Source organism: Heloderma suspectum, chromosome 1 (assembly GCF_057233095.1).
Source record: "Heloderma suspectum isolate Gila_16-S chromosome 1, 16-S_ref, whole genome shotgun sequence".
Taxonomy (NCBI): domain Eukaryota; kingdom Metazoa; phylum Chordata; class Lepidosauria; order Squamata; family Helodermatidae; genus Heloderma; species Heloderma suspectum.
The window spans coordinates 70,123,355-70,146,709 of NC_139458.1; the positions used below are offsets into that span (position 1 = coordinate 70,123,355).

General features: G+C 42.6%; 1 protein-coding gene across 7 annotated transcripts in view; it reads right to left on the minus strand.

The window, feature by feature from the left end:
• The window catches only part of EXD1 (exonuclease 3'-5' domain containing 1), a 54,544-nt gene that overhangs the window by 17,989 nt on the left and 13,200 nt on the right, over positions 1-23,355 (minus strand). For 3 of the 7 annotated variants that reach the window (XM_084845803.1, XM_084845814.1, XM_084845794.1), the window contains 6 exons: positions 20,485-20,553; positions 14,035-14,098; positions 10,968-11,098; positions 9,412-9,479; positions 7,295-7,381; positions 2,618-2,722 (listed from right to left, as the gene is read on the minus strand). In XM_084845803.1, the coding sequence (XP_084701929.1) occupies positions 2,618-2,722; positions 7,295-7,381; positions 9,412-9,479; positions 10,968-11,098; positions 14,035-14,098; positions 20,485-20,553 (524 nt within the window). The remainder of the gene's footprint in view (positions 1-2,617; positions 2,723-7,294; positions 7,382-9,411; positions 9,480-10,967; positions 11,099-14,034; positions 14,099-20,484; positions 20,554-23,355) is intronic. The other 4 variants (XM_084845838.1, XM_084845821.1, XM_084845828.1 and 1 more) reach the window with 3 other exon arrangements.

Here is a 23,355-nt window from a genome sequence, read left to right on the forward strand (position 1 = left end):
ACAGGTAGAAAAAAATAAATGGCATAAGACTTGTAATATTACTATCCACTTAGGGATTCATTTTCCAGACCAGTTGAAAAAACTAATTAAGTTAAATTATAAACTCTTTTCAGGCAAACAGGGTATCTAGTCCAAAAAACGGACAAAGCTTAACCTGTCCTGGCTAGGCAGAATTGCATCAGTGAAGATGCCAACCTTCCCAAAGCTTAACTACCTATTTCAGACCCTCCCAATACATCTATATGAACATTCAGAACATTATCTAAATAAGGGAGCAATCGTATGGCTGCTTGTCAGCGGCTAGATGGCCATAGGATATCTGGCTTTCCAGGAACTGACCTTCCCCCCCTTCCACACTGCCTCACAGGCAGCATGGAACAGCCCCGTGCTCTGCGCTTGCAAGAGGAGTGCGGAGCAGCCAAAACGGGGTGTTCCGGGGGGCATTCCAGGGCGGGGTGGGCAGAAATACCGGTACGACACATCCAATGTGTCGTCCGGCAGCCTCCTCCCCTGCTCCACCCTCCTGTGACTAGACAGCCGCTGAAAATGCAAGGCAGGAGAAGCACAGAGGGAATGATCCCCTCCATGCTTTCCTGCCTTTCATTGGATAGGCGGTCACCTCCAAGTTTGGAGATGGCTGCCTATCTGCATAGGATTGTGCCCTAAATGGCAGAGACTATGTACTCAATTTGTGCATGGCAACAAAAAGTTGAAACTTGCAAACGATGTCCTATTTCAACAAACCAAAAAAAGAGGCTTGGGAATGCCAAATGTACTTTGCGGCATACAAACTTAAGCAATTGATACAAATTTTGGATATCAATTCAAAAAACATTGGATATCATTCAAAAACGTATGGATAGACATGGAAATGGGAAGGAAATCAAGGGTAGAAACCAAGGGATTAATTTACAGGAAAACACTTATAAAAACATCAATGAATTAAATAATCCTTTTTTAAAGTGCACTTTGTTAATATGGCATAAACGGAGGTCAAAGCTCATGCCAGATCCATCTCCAATCATTCCCTTTTTACGGCCCCCCCCTGTTTTTTTAATGAGGATAAATTTAATCTGTTTCAGTACTGGGAGGACCATGGCTTTTACAGATTGATGGATTTGTTCATTGGCCATACTCCCCAAACTGGGGAACACTTGAAATCTCAACTCCAAAATTTAATAGGATACAATTAAATCAAATTACACATTTTTCCAGTATACCGATTGTAAAAGCACGAATAGTACATCCTAAAACACAATTTGAAAATCTTATAATACAAAATACAATAGACACAAAAGGTTTGACCTCAACTATATATAGATTATTATTGGATATATAATTTCTTACAATGGATGGAATTATCCAGGTATGGGAAAATGACCTGGGAACAAATACTGAAGAAGGAAAATGGGCTAAATTGTATAAGAAGGCCCCAATGAAATCCACCTCTGCAAAAATTAACGAAAATACAATTAAGGTACTTCATAGGTGGTACCTCACTCCTAGGAAAGTCTATTTACAAAAATACTTCACCCAAGTGCTGAAGGAAGTGTAATGAAATAGGCACGTTTTTTCACATGTGGTGGTCGTGTGTGACAATCAATCAGTTTTGGCAAAAGGTGTTTGTTTAATGAGGCTGCTTTAATCACAGATCAAGTTATTCATATCTCCCCAATGGTGGGTTTAGCCTCACTATATGACAATGAAAACATGCAACTAAAAAACAAGGCTTTTCTGACATTCTTTTGGGTAACAGCAAGGATGGAAATAACGAGGAGTTGGAAAAGCACTCACAGTCCATCCATTCAACAATGGAGACTCAGACTATGGTCGATAGCTTTAATGGAAAAGGTAACCCACATATGAAGGGCATAAAGAAATGTACAAGAAAAGGATAACCTCATCACGACTTGGTGGGGTTTTATAAATGTTATGATACAGCACAAAGAGGTAAATCAACCACCACAGTCACATGGTCTTTTATGGAAAGATTTATTGGGTTAACAGAGTATAAACTGATAAAGAGATCAGACAACACAATTGTCTGTAACAAGGATCAAGATATAAATGTATGGATTTTCTTATTGATATCTCACATTGTTATGTCACTTATTGTATGGTTAAATGTGAAAAACCAATACAAATATTTTAAAAAACGAAATAGCACTTTAAATTGGGCTTGGAAACACACAGGTAACTAGCACAGCTGGTGCAGTATAGGTGTTATATGATCGAATCGCTTTGCCTCCACCTACATTTCGGCAGCTTCATTCTGCACCAGCTGAAGTTTCTGAACCATCTTCAAAGGCAGCCCCATGTACAGTGTATTACAGTAGTCCAGCCCGTCACTAGTGCATGGAAAACTGAGGCAAAGTCCATCCTCTCCAGATAAGGCCACACCTGGTGTACCAGCCTAAGCTGGTAAAAAGCACTCCTGGACACCACAGCAACCTGGGCTTCCCCAGTTAGTGCAGAGTCCAGGAAGACTTCCAGACTATGCACTTGGACTTTTAGGGGGAGTGCAACCCCATCTAAGACCAGGTGTAAACCTCTATCCAGAGTAGTTGGTTTCCCAACCCACAGTACCTCCATCCTTTCTGGATTAAGAATTACATACCTTCAAAATGTTCTGGTCTTCTAGTATCATTTGGAGACCATTCTTGAACACTCGAGCTCCCAGAAGGAAAATGTCAAATAGGAAAATGTGGCTTCTTGTTGCAACCTATGATATGTAAGCAGGACAGAGGCCCAAATTAACCAGGTCTGCTATTAACCAAATATTAGCATTAAGCTATTTTCATCACATCACTCTTGGTGAGTGCTGCCCTGATTCTAAATATATTACATATATCACTAAAGTTAGTGGGACTCACACCGAACTAACATGGTTTTCAGACTGGATTGTGAAGCTTAGTATATCTTGACTATTTGTTCACATACAAAAAAGGTGTTTCTAATTTCAAACAGGACCAGTACAATAATAAATTCCTTTGGTTATTATATGTCATATAAAGATCCCGCATGGTGAATGGATTCCTGAGGTTCAAATGGAGAAGTTACTAGAAGAAAGGCTGAAGGTACTACAGGTGTGTGTATGTGCAAAGCTGACCATGGAATGATGGAGTGTTCAACATTATCCAATTTTAAAAGTGTTATCACACATACACACATCAATAAGTTATCAATAGGTTATCTTTTGCTTATATGTTTTTGTATGTTACTGTTTTTGTAATGATACATTTTTCAAGATTCCAGCCATGGAAAGACACAAAGTTATGTATCGGGATTAATGGGAGGATTAAACGTTCTCGCAGTACTGCATGTAATGACCAGCAGATCATAGGGACATATGATGTATCTAGCACTGTTTGGATTTCCCAAGGATGGTAGAATCATAGAATAGTAGGGTTGGAAGGGGCCTACAAGGCCATCGAGTCCAACCCCCTGCTCAATGCAGGAATCCAGGTCAGAGCATCCCTGACAGATGGCTGTCCAGCCTCGTCTTGAATACCTCTAGTGTGGGAGAGCCCACTACCTTCCTAGGTAATTGGTTCCGTTGTCATATTGCTCTTACAGTCAGGAAGCTTTTCCTGATGTTCAGCTGGAATCTGGCTTCCTGTAACTTGAGCCCATTATTCCGTGTCCTGCACTCTGGGATGATCGAGAAGAGATGCTGGCCTTCCTCTCTGTGACAACCTTTCAAGTACTTGAAGAGCGCTATCATATCCCCCCTCAGTCTTCTCTTGTCAAGGCTAAACATGCCCAGTTCTTTCAATCTCTCTTCATAGGGCTTTGTTTCCAGTCCCCTGATCATCTTTGTTGCCCTCCCCTGAACCCTCTCCAGTCTGTCTGCATCCTTCTTAACATATGGTGTCCAGAACTGGCCACAGTGCTCCAGATGAGGCTTAACCAGTGCTGAGTAGAAGAGAACTAGTACTTCCTGGGATTTGGAAGCTATGCTTCTATTAATGCAGCCTAAAAGAGCATTGGCCTTTTTTGCAGCCACATCACATTGTTGGCTCATATTCAGCTTGTGATGTACAGCAATTCCAAAATCCTTCTTGCTTGTAGTGTCCTTGAGCCACGTATCCCCCATCTTGTAATTGTGCATTTGGTTTCTTTTTCCTAGGTGCAGAACTTGGCATTTATCCCTATTAAATGTAATTCTGTTGTTTTCTGTCCAGCGCTCTAGTCTATCAAGATCACTTTGAATTTTGTTTCTGTCTTCCAAAGTATTAGCTGTACCGCCCAATTTTGTGTCATCTGTAAATTTGATCTGCATTCCCTGCACCTCCTCCTCCAAGTCATTAATAAAAATGTTGAAAGGCACTGGGACCAGGACTGAGCCCTGCGGTACCCCACTCGTTACCTCTCCCCAGTTTGAGAAGATCCCGTTGATAAGCACTCTTTGAGTCTGATTCTGTAGCCAACTGTGGATCCACCAGATCGTTGTTTCATCTAGCCCACTTTGAGCTAGTTTGCTCATCAGGATATAATGGGGCACTTTGTCGAAACCTTTGCTGAAGTCGAGGTATATGATGTCTACAGCATTTCCATAGTCCACAAGGGAGGTTACTTGATCAAAAAATGAGATCAGATTTGTCTGGCAGGATTTGTTCTTGACAAATCCATGTTGGCTTCGAGTAATCACCGCATTGTTTTCAAGGTGCTTACAGATGGATTGCAGTACCTTTCAAGTACTTGAAGAACGCTATCATATCTCCCCTCAGTCTTCCCAAGGCTAAACATGCCCAGTTCTTTCAGTCTCTCCTCATAGGGTTTTGTTTCCAGTCGTCTTTGTTGCCCTCCTCTGGACTCTGTCCAGTTTGTCTGCATCCTTCTTAAAGTGTGGTGCCCAGAACTGGTCACAGTATTCAAGATGAGGCCTAACCAGTGATGAGTAGAGGGGAACTAGTACTTCATGTGATTTGGAAGCAATATGAAACCTTCTATGATTATGGATTGTAGAGTCCTATCAGGTTTTCTTAACAAGGACATTTGTAGGCCATATATGCAGAGTCAAGGGATATCAGGTTTTGATATTCTTCTTAACCTAACCACTGTTAGTATTTCACAAATTTCATGTAAGAATATGGCATTACCAATATATAAACAATAGCAACAATTTAGGAATCGTGGCACAGAGTAAAAGGAGCACTGTATGTTTTGGAGGGTGTAGTAACTGCTACAAGTTTACTGAATACTATAGACTTAGAAGCATTGGAAAATAAAATAGGAAAGGTGGGAAATTCAAATATACAAATAGGACAAATGGTGGGACATGGTCAAATTGTGCTGGCAAACCAAACCACTACAAACACTCATTCTGAATTAGGCCTAATTAATGATGGGCATACAATCCAGGCCTAATGCCAACAGATGAAGTGATGGTTGTGTAATCCAGGCCTACTGTCAAAAGGTGATGTCTCTTATACATGATCAGACAAAGGACTGAAAAGGGCATATAAAACACTCCAAACCAATGAGGCCTTGAGGGGAAAATGAACACAAAGAAGCAGCTAGTGCACATCTCAACCTCCGCTTCTGAGGAAACAATCAGGCTTGGCCTCCTGGTTGTTGCTCCAATTTGATAACTATGAGAGAATGAGAATCAAGTGAATTATTCCAATAGTATTAAATAAAGGTTTTTGGGAAAGAGTCTAATGGATTGAGAGGTGGGGCTCCCAATATCAAACTTTCTTTGGAACACATATAATTACATAAGAGGGGCCAATCTACATATGCATCCAGTAATTGCTTATGCATATGACCAACCTGAGCCAGAAGGGCAGAGACAAGGGTTTTTGGCTTCTAACCAAAACTTACTGCCTGGTGCTATGGGTATTCTTGTCCCATGTAAGATATGAACTACCTACTTATTTTAAAAGGTAGGAAAAGAATTACAAGTTAAAACCAACATTTTCTCTCTCTCTCTTTAACTGCAATTCTATGTTGTTCAAATTAACATCTTGGTTAATTGAACTACTGCAATCTGATCTGGGCAGATTCTGACCCCACATTAATGCCTTGATCTTCTAAAGTGAGCTACAACCAATGGACGTGCTAACGCTCTGCAGGGTTTGGGGCAGGGAGAGATTGAAAACTGACCAAGTGGTAAATTGGTAAACCAATAAGGTATCTTAGGGAGACATCCAATGTTGTGCAAGCAGATTTCCATGTAATGGAACTTTCCCATCTTCTCTCTATTCCTGCAGCCCTGTGTTCATCCCCTGAAATCTGCCCCAACTCTCCAGAGCAAATTTAGGGGGGCATGGGAGACTGCAAAAGGGGAATCTGCTCCACTGATGGATGCCATTCCATTGGTGGATGGACAAAATAGGATTTCACCCTTAAAACTTAAGTATCCTACTAACTCTGTTAACTCGGTAGGTGATCACAGCTAGCATTGAGCTGGGTTATTTTAGGGTAGATTTCGTTCCAGCAATAAAACTGGGGGCAACTAGACACCCATTTAAATCAGCTTACTTACAGACTTCTAGGAGTACTAGAGCAAGGAGAGGGATAAGGACTCTTCAAAGGGCCGCAGGGACATCACATTTATGTATGTGAAACTAAGGATAGAGCAGCAATACACAATTGAAAAGAAAAAAGGAGGAGGTGGGCAAGGATACATCACATCTTTTTCTTCTCTTAAATATCCACTGGCCATAAGGAAATCACCTAATAAGCATGGCTGGCCTACCCATGAAGCAGGGTGAGGCACCTGCATCAGGCAGCAGAGATAGAGGAGCGGCGAATTGTGCTGCTCCCCTGCCCCACCCCAGTCAAGAGGGCCTGCTGCTGCTACTCTGACGCCTCCAGCGAGTGCTCTAGAGAGCCCTGCTAGCTGCTCTCCCACCATGGCATTTGCCGCAGCAAGAGTGCAGCTGGCGGGGCTCTCTGGAGCAGCTACCCACCCTGTACTTCTCCTCTGAGAGCCCCGCAGCTGGAAGAACTGCCTGCAGGGCTCTTGCAAGACCCATCCAAGCTCTCGTGAGAGCTAAGGCAGGTCTTGCAAGACCTGGGCAAGCTCCTGCGAGACCTGGGAAGGAGCTTTTTCCTCCCGCCTGTGCGCAATTCTCCATAGACCTGGTGCAGTGGTGTCAACAAAGGGAAGGGGGGTGCAGGATGGGGGCATGGGATGAGTCATGGAAGGAAGGGGTGCGAGGTGGCAGCACTTGTTCTCCATTTCAGGTGGTGTGAGTGCTTGTGCCGGGGCTGCTACTAAGACACTCAGAATTGAAGGTTTTGACACACAAGTTCAAAACTGCGAAGTATTTATAAAATGTCTTACTTGCAGCCAAGAGAGTTTTCCATGACGACACAGATTGACACCTTCTGCTGCTATACTACACACAGTTTGCTTTTTGATGTGCATCATCTAGTGAGAAGAGGAACAAAGGTACAGGAGAACATGGAAGACAAGCAATACAATGTGGATTTTTCTGTCAAGCGTAAAGTTTAAATGCAGCATGGATCAAATGGCAGAGGTATATGGTGGATGGTTGGCACAGCGAAAAGAATAGATCATGATTTCAGTTCCTTGGACGTTATTAGTACTTATTCATACAGCACTATCATATACACTTTTTTAGGGCTAAGACATTCCACAGCGTAACAGAACCTTCCCCTTGTTTTCCCACATAATAGCATTTACTAGATTATTCTCTCCTACCACACAATACCATTTATACCATTGTTACACCAAGGACTTGTATTAACGTGCTGCCCTTTCTTGATGTATAAACAAATTATAACTTTAAAAAACAAAACAAACTAAGCCACGAAAGCATGATTTAAAGCACTGATTTAAATTTAGTTTAAAGTTATTTAATTAAAATCTGATTCTACAACTGGGTTCGGACAACATGATAAACCATGATGGGTTAAATAAACCATGATGGTTTATTTAACCTATTGTGGGTTATCATGTCGTCTGTCGGGATTTTTAAAACCCACAATGGCTTATTTGGCCAAAATAACCCACTCTGATAGCTCATGGTCTGCAGCAGGGATTATTTAAGCCAGTGTGGGTTACTGTGTTGTCTGGTGGTCACCATGGGTTATTTTCTTTTCCTACAGAGTTGTGCTGCAAGAGTGGTTCAGATTGCTGCTGCTCTGCTCCTTGCAGGTGTTCTCCCTGTAATGGGTATAGCATACATGGGCTATTTCAGTAGCATCTATCAGGAGAAATGTGCAATGTTAAAGTGTCTGTCTATGCCAGCAATGTCTATGGGAAGAATTGCACAATTGCGCTTTAGCGGTATTGGGAACACATTAAAGCATCTATGCCAGCAATATCTATGGGAAGAATTGTGCTTTAGTGAAAATGGGCTATAACTCCTTAGTGAATATGCAAAAGAGTGCTCTAAAGCACACTACTGCCAGTAGGAGAAACACAAGGAATGGGTGAAAAAAACAGGGTTGCAGGGTTTGGAGGGTGTGTCAGGTGCCTCCCTATGAGAAGCATCTGTGTGTAATCTTTTTTTCCCACTCCTGAAAACTTCCAAGGGGTTATTTGTGCCACCCTTTTTTTTGGTGCACATGTTTTTCACTCCTTTGTGAGTAATCATTCAGGCTTTTGATGGTACATTGGGTACCTCCCGACTAGGTGAGGCTGTGTATGAAGTTTGGTCCCATTCCTGTCATTTTCCAAGGGTTTATTTGTGCCACCTCCTTTTTGGTGCACATGTGGTTTTCGCTCCTTTGTGAGTAATTGCACAGGGTTTTGATGGTGCATCAGGTGCCTCCTGACTAGGAGAGGTTGTGTAAGAAGTTTGGTGCTGATTCTGCAAACCTCCAAGGTTTTATAGTTGCCACTTCCTTTTTGCTGCACAAGGGATTTTCACTCCTTTGTCAGTAATCGCACAGGGTGCATCAGGTGCCTCCAAACTAGGGGAGGCTATGTATGAAGTTTGGTCCCAATCCTGCAAACTTCCAGCACTTTAGAGCCACCACCCCCTTGTTGGGGTGATGTTGGAAGCACTGAATTAAGCCCCTGTACTTCACCCCACACCACTCCCCTATCATTGGGATATCGTGGAAGGTTAAAACAGGCTGCTGTGATGTTGTCAATGGGTGAAACAGCACCACTACTTAGGCAGGAGGATTGCAGCAGGACAGGGGGCAGGGGGATGACTCAGATTATGCACAGTAGCTTAAGAAGCTACTCACAGTAGCCTGCTTATGTGGTGGGGCTTCATGGACTATTTCAAAAATAAGCTACCGTGAGTAGCTTAATAAGCGACCGTGAGAGCTTATTAAGCTACCATGGCTTAAAGTGACACCAGAACCCGCCCTATGTTTTTGGAACCCCCTCATACCTATGCTACCTGACATGCCTGAAACACTTAACAGAGGAAAAAACATAACAAACCCAGCTTTGAATAGAAGTAACAGTATCATACTTACAGCAGAACCAAACTTCCTCTGGAACTGATCAATGACAACATATTCTATGTCTTTCCCTTTGTCTTCATCTACAAAAATTAATAAAAACACTAAAAAGTTCTCTATACCTGTGACCACAGTATAACCTCATAAAGTATGTTTTCAAAAATCCACTGTGCTTCCTCTTTACAAAAGAGTTAGGCTATAACAATATGCATAAAACGATGTTAAAAATAAGCTTCCAAATCAGACATCTGAAGGATAGGAAATGAAAGTTAAGACTGCCTCTATTATCATAGTTAACATGGTATTTATACTCTTTATAATTTAGGAAAGTAACAATTGTTACTTTCCCGTAGCTCACTGCATTTCTTCGTTCCACTGGCAGCCCAACTGGTTTCTCTGCTGGAGGCAGAGGAGGGACAGAGCACTCCATCCCTCCTCTGTGAACCTGCTGACTCACCTGCATGTACTTCCATGTTGCCTATGGCTACCAAATTAATGCTTAAATATGAGGCTGTTATAGTCTGAGCTGAATCATTACAGGCTTTCCCACACAACCAGTGAGGCCTTGTGGTGCTTTTTTTCAAGTTGCTATAGCAGCACTGGCTACAAGTATTCCATTTTGCACCATCACCCCACCCACACCTCTATGAAATTTTTCGAATCTAGGTTGGTGTCTGGCAGCATATCACACCTCTTTACCGCTAAGTTATTAAATGGAGTCCTGTGGCTCACTCTGTCAACACCACCACCTGTATTATAATGTCTTTTAAACTTTTTCTTCACTTAAAAAAAATACTTATTTTAGATTTTAATCTTATGCACACCTACCTGGCATTAATACCTAGTAGTCAATACAAGAAATTTTATTTCTGAATTAACATGCACAGGACTGCTCTGTTAAATCATTTGTCAAGTCACGGGAAGTATGTACAAGTGTGCATATCATCACACAGTAGTGCCAAATGTTGGCCGTTGCAAATGGTGGGTTTACACTAGTAGAAAGCATTTCCACTCAGGCAAGGTGAGGCATCCAATTTTTGTCAATCCTCCTTACTTTCTGTAGCCCTTCATACTACATCCCATATCATTTCAGAAAGACCCGTAACCCTCAGGAGGGGCTTTTGGGGGACTGTGGGAGAGAGAGCATGACAGGTGAACATCAGGTGCCTTGTCTTGCTCAAATGGAGGTGCTTGCTGCTGGCACAAAGCCACTATTGGGGACACCCCAGTATCTACTGCTGTTAGCACCACCAGAATCCACACCACAAAACAGCTTTCTATAAAAGGGTTATTCAGAAGTTGTACCAGCTTTGGACAGGTGTGTATTTCAATACTATGACGTTCCGGAAACTCCAATATGCCCCTGAGCATTACACGCAAGTGCGAGAATGTGTGCACGCATGAATGGACTACTCGCTGGAGGCAATCACAGTGCTTCAATTATCAAAACACACACACACTCAAACAAAAAGCCCTAGGTCTAAGAAAAGCCCTAAAGTGATGGCATAAGACATATGGGATGTAAAAACATGACTTGCAGATAAGGTATAAGGCTGATTTCTGGCAGTCACCTGAAAAGGTATATTTGATGTTGTGCAAACTGAACTGCTGCCTCTCTTGGGAAACAGCATCAGGATTCTGAGTGCTTTGCTTCAGTGGTTCTCCTCTGGCCACAGCAGACTTTACGGTCGTTGCAACTTCCCTTAACAAGACATTATCGTTAGTATCATGATCAATAACTGTAAAATTAGATAGGATACTTCTTACATTTTAGATGACACGAACGAACATCTATGTGGTATTCTGTTCTACAAGCAATAATGACTTATTCCTAGCAGTTTTATTCTACTCTTCAACTAAAAAGGCCCAGGATATCTGAAGTGCCACCCTGTCCATCCATCTATGCTTCACCATGCACTTAGATCAATATCCAGGGCCCTGTTCTGTATTCCCCCACACACAGAGGCAGGGCAAGTGGCCATGTGAAACAGCCTTTCAGCTTTGCCACCACAGCTCTGGAATGCTATCCCTCAAGGAAAGTCCACGTGGCTCTCAACCACTGTTTAAGTTAAGAAATAAGGCAGGCTTACAATCTAAAGACACAACACTAAATAAAAGGCAAGTAGGTGAGGGGAGGAAAAACGCAAATTCAGGCTCTAGATTCTTAATTGCAAAGTTCAACAGGTCATGGAGTGGGATCTAAAGAGCTACTGAAAGGGCTACTGTTTTCTCTTTCTGACTTCCTAGTTAAATATTCACACCTTTCCTGGTTGTAGAGCTGGCAGTTCTTCAAAGCTTGGTTTATTGGCTAATTATTCAAAAGATATTAAAAAAAGAAAAGGACTTTAGCTGAAACAAAAACCAATGGCAAGGGCAATATCCGAGACACTGTTCTGTATTCTCCTGCCCACAGAGGAAGGGCAAATAAATAGACATGTGAAACAGGGCCTTTCCACTTTGCCACCACAGCTCTGGAATGCTATCCCAAGGAAAGTCTACCAAACTCAGTCACTGACTGTCTTTTTGACAAGTAGTGAAAACATGGTTGTTTATGAAGACATGTGCAGCAAGATGATATTGGTGCTACTAAATATTTTTAGTGAAGTGTTTCCCCTTTTTGTGATGCTTTTATTAGTTTATTTTTACAGTTAAAGTATTAAATTGTATATTTTTTTGAATCTGTAAGCTGTCTTACACATTCCGAATTGGGACCAAAAGGTGGGGTTATGAAATGCTGTACATACATAAGAAAGTAAAAAGTTGAAAAAACCCAAGACCTAGACAAACGGGACATTTATTTTGTGTGCCAGTCCTCACCCTGCTGTGGCTTCAGATATAATGGGCTCACTTTTTTTTTTTTTCTAACTTAACCAAATAGCGAGTCTGGGATGAAGCAGAAGCAACAGCTTACTAAGAAGGGCTTGGAAAGAGAAGAGAACAAATGTTAGGAAGCAAGAAGAAAGATTTGGGCAGAAGATGGAGACCCCAAATAAAGGTTAGAGAAGGATCGGGGTGGTGCTGGGAGAAGAAACAACAGGGGTGCTGAGAGAAGGGCAGGAGCCAGGAATATACCCTAAAACCACCAATATAGACATGATGTATATGGAGGCCCTACAGGTAGATGAGGAAAGAAAGGGGATAGGCGGCGGGGGAGGCAGTGGGGTTCAGGTTAGAAGGAGCTATCTTCAGTTTGAATAAACATAGGTAAGGAAGCGAAATGCTCAGGAGAAAAACAGTAGAAAGCAAACACACATTAGGGACAGGATTTCAAAACTAACGATAAACGCTTGCTTGTACCAGTTTGCAGAAGCAACACTTGTTTACATCTGAAAATGGAGTTAAGTCTACATTCCCTGAAATTCAGGGTGTATTGGCCCCAGGAGTATAGCCAAGTCATTTATAGCGTTAGAGTGGCCTAGAGATCCATAATGCTTGCTTAAGTTCATTATTGGTGCAATTCCCTTGCTAGTAAGCCTCCGAGCATGTGAAGGTGATTCAGAGGGCCGATAGTGCCCTAATACTAATGAGTGAGAGTGATATCAAGAATTGCCTGGGAAGCAAAGTTTGTTTGTCTTAAGTAGCTGTGCTTGAGATCCAAACACTTCTAGCCTATGCTGGGAATGAACACTAGAGGTGCTTGCTAGTGTTGTGATGCCTCATTGCTGACATGTATGGTATAAAACCCATTTGACCTAATGGCTCGTGGTTCAGAGAGGCTGTCTGATCCAACCATTGGGCATGCCTGTGTGCTGTAAGTGACCCAATAAGGTCTCCTTGTAAGTAAACCTTTGAATCTGATTTATCACTATCTTGGCACCTCTAACCTAAGAGTTCAACGCCCACGGCCGGGGCAACGCAAAGGGTAAATGGGCCTTTCAAATTACAAGACACAGGAGGACCATGCTGGCATTGTTTCTGACAATATAGTTGTACTCTTTCAGCCTGTCTGTCTGTTGTGGAGGAAGGGTAACAAGAAGCTATTTAATTATTTTAAACTTTTCTGTATCACCTCTCATTCTAGAAACAGAGGGTATCAATCTATCTATCTATCTATCTATCTATCTATCTATCTATCTATCTGTCTATTAATTGCATTTATATCCCGCTTTTTTTCCTCTTGCAAGGAACCCAAGGCGGCTTACATTTTCCTCCTCCTCTCCGTTTTATCCTCACAACAACAACCCTGTGAGGTAGGGTGAGCTGAGACCCAAAGTTACCCGGTGAGCTTCCATGGCCAAATGGGGACTAGAACCCAGATCTCCCGGCTCCCAGTCCGTCACTCTCACCACTACACTACACTACACTGGCTCTAAAACTATGAACTATGGAAGCAATGTGCAAAGTTTACTTGCTATCCTGTAAAAGTATTTCGGACTATGGATTGAATTCTATAGCTATCTTATAAGTAGAGGGCAGCCCAACTATTATTTATTTTATTTATTTCATTTCTATATCACCCAATAACCAAAGCTCTCTAGGCAGTTCACAAGCTCTCTGGGTGGTTCACTATTTCTCTCTCTCTCCTGGACTACTGGTTTGCCGAGTCAGTAGCGTACAGATAAGATTTTCTACTAGGACAGTTTGTCCTAATATCTAAGGTCACCAGCATTCCCAACAACAAAACTCCTTCATATGTACCTGGACCTGGTGGGAGTTGCCTTTCCTTCTGCAGCTTGTTGTTCAAGATCATCAAGCAATTCCACTGAAACATACACCAATAGCTTCTATTATAGATATAGCCTCCAGCCAGGAACTACACTTAATCCCCAGAAAGTTGAAGATAGGCCAACACTTCTGCTGGCAAATGAAGAATACAGTTATGATAGCAACAAGCAAGCAAACAAAATTACCAGGATAAGAACATGATGGAAAATGGGCACTCACTCTACAGGATAACAACATGTATAGTGTGCATCATAACAGTGTTAACCTAAATGCAAACATTTTATGGAAGTAGAATAAAGATTATTCTACAGAACCTATTCTATAGAACTGGCCTATTCTACAGAACCTCTTCTGTAAACAACTTTGGCTCTATTGACAAAGGAAGCTAGGATTGTTGTTGTTGTTCAGTCGTTCAGTCGTGTCCGACTCTTCGTGACCCCATGGACCATAGCACGCCAGGCCTTCCTGTCCTGCGCTCTCTCCCGGAGCGTGCTCAAGTTCATATTCATTGCATCCGTGATGCTATCTAGCCATCTCATCCTCTGCCGTCCCCTTCTCCTTTTGCCTTCAGTCTTTCCCAGCATCAGGGTCTTTTCTAGGGAGTTTTCTCTTCGCATTAGGTGGCCAAAATATTGGAGCTTCAGCTTCAGTATCTGTCCTTCCAATGAGCACTCAGGGTTGATTTCCTTTAGGATGGACTGATTTGACCTCCTTGCAGTCCAGGGGACTCGTAAGAGCCTTCTCCAGCACCACAGTTCGAAAGCATCAATTCTTCGGCGCTCAGCCTTCCTTATAGTCCAGCTCTCACAGCCATACATTACTACTGGGAAAACCATAGCTTTGATTAGACGGACCTTTGTCGGCAAGGTGATGTCTCTGCTTCTGACTATGCTGTCTAGGTTGGCCATAGCTTTCCTCCCAAGGAGCAAGCGTCTTTTAATTTCATGGCTACAGTCACCGTCTGCGGTGATCTTGGAGCCCAAGAAAGTAAAATCTGTCACTGCTTCCATTTCTTCCCCTTCTATATGCCAGGAAGTGATGGGGCCAGATGCCATGATCTTCGTTTTTTTAATGTTGAGTTTCAAACCAGCTTTTGCACTCTCCTCTTTCACCCTCAACAAGAGGCTCTTGAGATCCTCTTCGCTTTCTGCCATTAGGGTGGTATCGTCTGCATATCGGAGGTTGTTGATAATTCTCCCAGCAATCTTAATTCCGACCTCTGATTCATCCAACCCGGCATTTCTCATGATGTACTCTGCATATAAGTTAAATAAGCAGGGTGACAATATGCAGCCTTGTCGTACTCCTTTCCCAATTTTGAACCAATCGGTTGTTCCATCTCTGGTTCTTACTGTTGCTTCTTGACCCTCGTACAGGTTTCTCAGGAGACAGGTAAGGTGGTCTGGTACTCCCATCACTTTAAGAATTTGCCACAGTTTGTTGTGATCCACACAATCAAAGGCTTTAGCGTAGTCAATGAAGCAGAAATAGACGTTTTTCTGGAATTCTCTTGCTTTCTCCATGATGCAGCGAATGTTGGCGATTTGATCTCTAGTTCCTCTGCCTCTTCTAAACCCAGCTTGTACTTCCGGTAGTTCTCGGTTCGCATACTGCTGAAGCCTAGCTTGTAGGATTTTGAGCATCACCTTGCTGGCATGTGAAATGAGCGCAATTGTGCGGTAGTTTGAACACTCTTTGGCGTTGCCCTTCTTTGGAATTGGAATGTAAACTGACCTTTTCCAGTCTTGTGGCCACCGTTGAGTGTTCCAGATTTGTTGGCATATTGAATGCAGCACTTTAACAGCATCATCTTTTAGGATTTTAAATAGTTCGGCTGGAATACTGTCATCTCCGCTAGCTTTGTTGTTACTAATGCTTCCTAAGGCCCACTTGACTTCACTCTCTAGGATGTCCGGCTCAAGTTCAATGACCGCACTATCATGGCTATCAGGGACATTCAGATCTTTCCTGTATAGTTCTTCTGTGTATTCTTGCCACCTCTTCTTAATCTCATCTGCTTCTGTTAGGTCCCGGCCTTCTTTGTCCTTTATCATGCCCGTCTTTGCACAAAACGTTCCCTTGAGATCTCCAATTTTCTTGAAGAGATCTCTAGTCTTTCCCATTCTGTTGTTTTCCTCGATTTCTTTGCATTGTTCATTTAAGAAGGCCTTCTTGTCTCTCCTTGCTATTCTCTGGAACTCTGCGTTCAGTTGGGTATATCTTCCCCTTTCTCCCTTGCTTTTCGCTTCCCTTCTTTCCTCAGCTACTTGTAAAGCCTCATCAGACAGCCACTTGGCTTTCTTGCATTGCTTTTTCTTTGGGATGGATTTCGTTGCTGCCTCCTGAACAATGTTACGGACCTCCGTCCATAGTTCCTCAGGCACTCTGTCTATCAGGTCTAATCCCTGAAATCTATTCCTCACCTCCACTGTATATTCATCAGGGATATGATTTAGGTCATACCTGAATGGTTTAGTGGTTTTCCCTACGTTCTTCAATTTAAGACGAAATTTTGCAAGAAGGAGCTCATGATCTGAGCCACAGTCAGCTCCAGGTCTTGTTTTTACTGACTGTATGGAGCTTCTCCATCTTTGGCTGCAAAGGACATAATCAATCTGATTTCGATATTGACCATCTGGTGATGTCCATGTGTAGAGTCGCCTCTTGTGCTGTTGGAAAAGAGTGTTTGCTATGATCAGCATGTTCTCTTGGCAAAACTCTATTAGCTTTTGTCCTGCTTCATTTTGTACACCAAGGCCATGCCTGCCTGTTATCCCGGTGATTTCTTGATTTCCTACTTTAGCATTCCAATCCCCTATGATGAAGAGGACATCTTTTTTTGGTGTTAGTTCTAGAAGGTGTTGTAGGTCTTCATAGAACCGATCAACCTCAGCTTCTTCGGCCTCAGTGGTTGGGGCATAGACTTGAATTACTGTGATGTTGAATGGTTTGCCTTGGATTCGTACTGAGATCATTCTATCATTTTTAAGATTGTACCCCAGTACTGCTTTTCCCACCCTTTTGTTGACTATGAGTGCTACTCCATTTCTTCTAAGGGATTCTTGGCCACAATAGTAGATATGATGGTCACCTGAATTAAATTCGCCCATGCCTGTCCATTTTAGTTCGCTGATTCCCAAGATGTCGATGTTCAATCTTGCCATCTCATGTTTGACCACCTCCAGCTTACCTTGATTCATTGATCTGACATTCCAGGTTCCTAAACAATATTGTTCTTTACAGCATCGGATTTTCTTTTCACCACCAGACACATCCACAGCTGAGTGTCCTTTCGGGTTTGGCCCAGCCGCTTCACTCTTTCTGGCGCTACTTGGAAATACCCTCTGCTCTTCCCCAGTAGCATATTGGACACCTTCCGACCTGAGGGGCTCATCTTCCGGCGTCATATCTTTTAGCCTTGTGATACGTTCCATGAGGTTTTCTTGGCAAGAATACTGGAGTGGGTTGCCATTTCCTTCTCCAGTGGACCACATTTTGTCAGAACTCTCCGCCATGACCTGTCCGTCTTGGGTGGCCCTGCACGGCATAGCTTATGGCTTCACTGAGTTACGCAAGCCCCTTCGCCACAACAAGGCAGTGATCCATGAAGGATTACACCACTATTATGTTCTCAACTGCAGGCTACCTAGTTAGGATCTAAGAATGAGAACAGGTTGAGAGGGGCAAAATGGGAAATTCACAAGGTTTTGAGACAGAACACGGCAGGGGCAGGGATGAAGGCAAACAGAGTCCAGGGAATTGAGGAATGGTGGGTAATTTTCAGCTCCTTTTGTACAGCCCCTGTAAAACAATCATGTCACAGCTTTCCTCCCCCCTCAATAAAATTGGTTATAATCTTACTGGCACAGATTTAAGTTTAAAAAGGCTGTGACAAAGATCTCCAGTATGTCCTTCAAAGACAGCTGCAACCTCATACAAACTTACTTGAAAGTACATCCCATTAAAGGTGCAGAGAATGTGGATAGGGAGACATTTTTCTCCCTCACCCATAAAACTAGAACCCAGGGTTATCCCATGAAGCTGATTGGTGGGAGATTCAGAACAGATAAAAGGAAGAACTTCTTCACACAGCACACAGGTAAACGATGGAACTCACTTCCACAAGATGTAGTGATGGCCACCAGTTTGGGTGGCTTTAAAAGGCAATTGGACAAATTCATGGAGGAGAAGGCTATCAGTGGCTACTAGTCCTGATGGCTATATGATACCTCCAGTATCATAGGCAGTGTGCTGGGGAACATGGGTGGGAGGGTACTGCTGCACCTATGTCCTGCCTGTGGGTTTTCTGTGGGCCACCGTGTGAACAGAGTGCTGGACTAGATGGTCTGATCCAGCATGGATGCTCTTATGAGCTCTGGACTATTTACGTCCAAGTCAACATGCATGGGATTATGCTGTAAACTACCTTTCTATGGAACACTGGCTTTCAAATCCTATTCAGCTGTAAACATTCTGGGTAGTTTTGGGCACGTCCATTTTACCCCACCTATAATAATGAGGATTTTATTACCTACTTCATAAGGATGATATGCACATGGGGTGTTGCTGAGTTATGTGAGGGTTGTTTCCCCCTCAAACAAGCCAGGCCACCCTGGGTTGGATGACACGATAACTGTGCCTGGGTGAGTAATTATGGAAACGGTGCCTAGCATGCACCGGGGCTTAAACAAGGCATTATAGCTTGTTTAAGCTGTGGTGATCATGGAAATCTGACCATCGTAACACCCTTATCACAGTTTAAAATGCAAATGAGGCTTGTGGGTGTGGTGAACATCTCAAAGGTGGAATGGCCAAAAATCAGGGAGTCCCTATTCTACAGGTTTACAATACAATCTTCAAGGGCCTCCACATCAACCCTTCCTTCTAATGAAGCCTGCCAATGACAGAAGCCTATATAAAACATTTTTATACGGTGACAGGACCAGTCCTACCATTAGGCAGAGAGGTGCCTGCATCAGGCAGCTGATTTGGGGTGTCACTAAAGGGCAGCAAATTGTTATTTATTATTATGGTATTATGATAATAATAAAAGGGGGCACTTGTGTGATTCTCTGCCTCAGATGTCAAAATAATTTTGCTGGCGTTAGGTACCATGCACCTTGATTTGGGGGCGGGGAGGGGCACCACTTGGCTGCTCTGCCTCAGGAAGCAAAATGTCTTGGGCTGACCGTGATGCTTTATATTTTGAGTAAACAAAGCACTTAGCATATAACAATATTATATCTGTTTTGCAAATGAGAGAGTAAGAGTGCAACTCTTAAATAAATACTCAGAAATAAATCCCCCTGAGTGTAATAGAGTTTTCTCTAATGTAGGTGTATATAAGATTGTAGCCTATGTCCACTTGCTGGGTTCACAGGCAAAGTTTAAACAAAAAGATTTCCTTGTTCACAGGCTGCAATTCTATACACACTTACCTGGGAGTAAGTCCTATTGAACTCCATGGGACTTGCTTCCTAGTAAATGTGCGTAAGAACGCACTGTTAATTTCTTAATCACTACTTCATTATAGTTATGCTGACCATACAGTACATGAAATGTACATATCTAACACGTAAATCACTCCAGTATCCACTTCCATTAAAACCTTTTAAGGCCATGGATTAGCATATCTTAGCTTTAAGGATGCACAAAAACAAAGGAAGATTAATGTCCACACTTATGCTTTGCAGCAAAGAAGTATCCTCCCTCCTACCTTCTGGCATTTCATTGAACATGGCTCTTTGTAAAATGTTGGAGTGAACCTGCGTAAGGTGTTGGGGGATGTGATAAACAGATCATTATTATAGCCTCCCAGGACATTTTACAAATCTTGTGAAGATTTGCAAATAGCTAATCTGTGTTTTCAGGCTGCAAGCACAATCCTATTCATGTTTACTAAGAAGTGAGTTGTACCGTGTTCAGTTGGCCTTTCGCCCAGGTAAGTGTACATAGAACTGTTGCTTTAAGAAAACTTTCATAAATTCGAGAGGAGTTAACCATTTTTGCACATAAGTAAGTGCATTTATGATTGGAGCCCACATCATTGGTATTAATCACAGTAATAAAATAGTACAGAGATTTGCAGAGAGTTACTTCTGTTGTAATCAATTTTACCTTCTAGTCATTATTAACTTCTAACTAAAAGAGAAGAGGCTTATGCTGTTGCAGCCTAGTCAAAGCTGTGCTGCAAATATATTTAAGGCCCTTCAGATGTAAATTTAGGACCTACCGCATTTCTACATTCTTTAACCAATGCTGAGCCTAAGTACATGAATATTTCTATTTCCAACTGGGAATGGGAAAACTGGAAATCAACAACCCTGAGTAGGAAAAGTCATTAGAAGAAAGGGGGGCTGGGAATCTGAGATGGCATTAAACCCAACAAAGAACATCTGAGTATAACTAAAAAAATATTCTCACCATTAACAATATCATGGCCAAAAAACATCTTTACTCCTGGTACAAGTCTGCCACTTTCCAAGTTCTTAACTGAAGTAAAGAAATACAGCAAGAGATATGTTACAACCTTTAACTGAAGCAAAAAGTTACGATTTGATTCTAAAATTTAGTAGCCAGGATATAAAATACCATTCCTGTCTAACCCAGTGCAGTGGAGCAATGTGGAAATCATTTTGTAATTGCGGATCTTTCTTGCAACAGTTTTCTCCTTTGCACAGTTTGAATTTTGACTATTTTCACAGTTTGCTTGTTCTGTGGATGTCATACTTGTAATGTCATATTTGTAATATATTGAATATATACAGTATATTAGTGTTTATTTTATTGTATGCATCTAGATTTCTTCCCTTTTCTTAAATTGCAAATCATAGTTCTATGGACTCTTCATGATGCGGCTTTAAAGCCAAGCATAGATAACGCCATAATTACTTCCACTTGTATCTTTTGGACTGTGGTAGGAACAACTGCACAGCATGTGTATGGTTTCAGAAAAGACTGTAATTCAGTAGCTACATTTCATGGCATTGTGAACTTTTTACTACCATCTGGCTCCCGATGCTCTCATGTGTTTAGCACATCTGCATACCACTGTCAGACATACACACCAGACATCCCTATGCTAGATGACTCCTCTTCAAGTGTTTCTGCTATAAATATTTGTCTCCCTTTTCATTAAGCCCTTGTATAACTTACTTTCTGTTTGGATTTCTAGCTCCTGCACTTACATCCAATATTTTCTACTATTGTATACTTTAAGGCAAAAAAGCTGATTTTTAGCTTCACTGGAAATGCTGGGATGGTGACTGAGAATTTGTTAACCCAGCTCTCTTGATTAGGGGTGTACGAACCCCACTCACTGTTCCGGTTCGGGGCATCCGTGGGGGGGGGGGAGATCCGTCCCTCCCTCCGGAATCCTCCCTGGCCGGCTCCGCTCTGCGGCGAGTCTGCGGAGTCGCCAGCCAGGCCCGTCTGCAGCCGGACTTCTGTCTGCTGCTGGGCTGCGGATGCAAATGGCGTCTGGCGTAGCGGACATCATTTGCATCCCTGCTTTAGCCATGATAGGTTACGTAAATATTTATACCATTTGCATCCGCAGACCGGGGCAGTGGACGGACCCAGACTGGCTGGCAGCAGGTAGGGTCTGTCCGGGGAGAATTTCGTGGGGTGGCGGGGGGCAGAATTTCGTGGGGTGGCGGGGGGGAGTAGTCCGTTCCGCCACGGACTCCGGGGGATTCTTTAGAATCCGGCCTCATTGGAGTGACTTTTTATAAAAGGCCAAGTGAAGAGCCATTGAAAATGCTGTATTATACATAATTAAAAATGTGGAGTTGTGAACAAGTAGGAATAGTGTTAATATTAAAGAGAAGAGACACAAAGACACAAGCAGGTCCACAGTGATCTCTGGGTAACTGATACCAAGACAAATTGGCAAAGTGGTCTGCATAATATCTAAGGAAGGATGTTGAGTTAATGCCTAGCATTCAAGGGTTATTTAAGGAATTAAGGGCGCAATCCTATCCAGATAGGCGGCCGCCTCTGAACTTGGCGGCAACCGCCTATCCAAAACAGGGCAGAAGAGGCACAGAGGGGATCATTCCCTCCATGCTTCTCCAGCCCTGCATTTTCGGTTAGACAGCCGATTGCGGCTATTTAGCCGTGGGAGGACAGGGTGGGGGAGGAAGCTGCTGTACAACACATTGGATGTGTCGTACAGGCATTTCTGCCCGCCCCGCCCTGGGATGCCTCCAGCCACGCCCATTTTCGGCCACTCCCCGCTCGTCTTCTGAGGCAGCATGTAGTGGGGGAAGGTCAGTTCCCGGATAACAAGATATCCTATGGATGTCTAGCTGCTGTCTAGCAGCCCTAGTATTGCTCCCTAAGAGCTGCAAAACTTTATTACTCATGGAAAAAGATGTACTAGGAGAGTTTACTTATTGGCTAGGAGTTGATAATTAATGGGTAATAAATATTGTATAAGGTACAAGCCAAGGGTGGGCAACATGGTGAGAGCAAAAAGAAATAGGTGATATGCTGCCAATGATACAAGGCCAACTACTACAGAAGGTTACAACTGGCACATTTAGCTGGTTTTCAAGCTACATTTGGCACTGTCATGTTCTGCAGTGGCTTGCTGCAAAAAATCAATGGCAAATTGATTTTTGCCACTGCCGAATTCCGCAGGATGGCGAAAATGGCTCCTGGACCTCCCAAAGTTGCCCACCCCTGTTATAAACACTATAAACCTGACATATAGATGTTTAGAAAAGTTTCAACAATTAGGTTTTAAGTAGAAAATTTTGAAATGGGAGTTGTTTTCCTCAAAGATAGGATTAAGAATAACTCTTGTCTAGCCTGAAAGATATATGTTAACCTTACATCTTTTTGTGTGTTTTAATCTCATTGGAATTTTTGAGGAATTGAGACTGAGCAGAAATGAATGGGATAATAAACAATAATGTAATGTGCAGGAAGTGTAAACATGCTCTGATATTTTGGGTATATCAGCTTCTTTACCATCTCAGAAGCTCACCCAGCCTATATAAGTCGCCGAGCAACTTATTTAGAGTTAGATAAGCAACCTGGGACTTAGATGAAAAGCTCTCTTTCTAAAACTTTAAAGATTTTTTAAAGTTTGTCAAGACTAAAATCTCTGATAACAAGAAAGGTTTAGGAAATAACGTATCTGTTTAAACTATTAAAATCTTGGAATCGTATGCATTTCTTATTGCTTGTTGTTCAGTCGTTAAGTCGTGTCCGACTCTTTGTGACCCCATGGACCATAGCACGCCAGGCCTTCCTGTCCTCCGCTCTCTGCCAGAGTGTGCTCAAGTT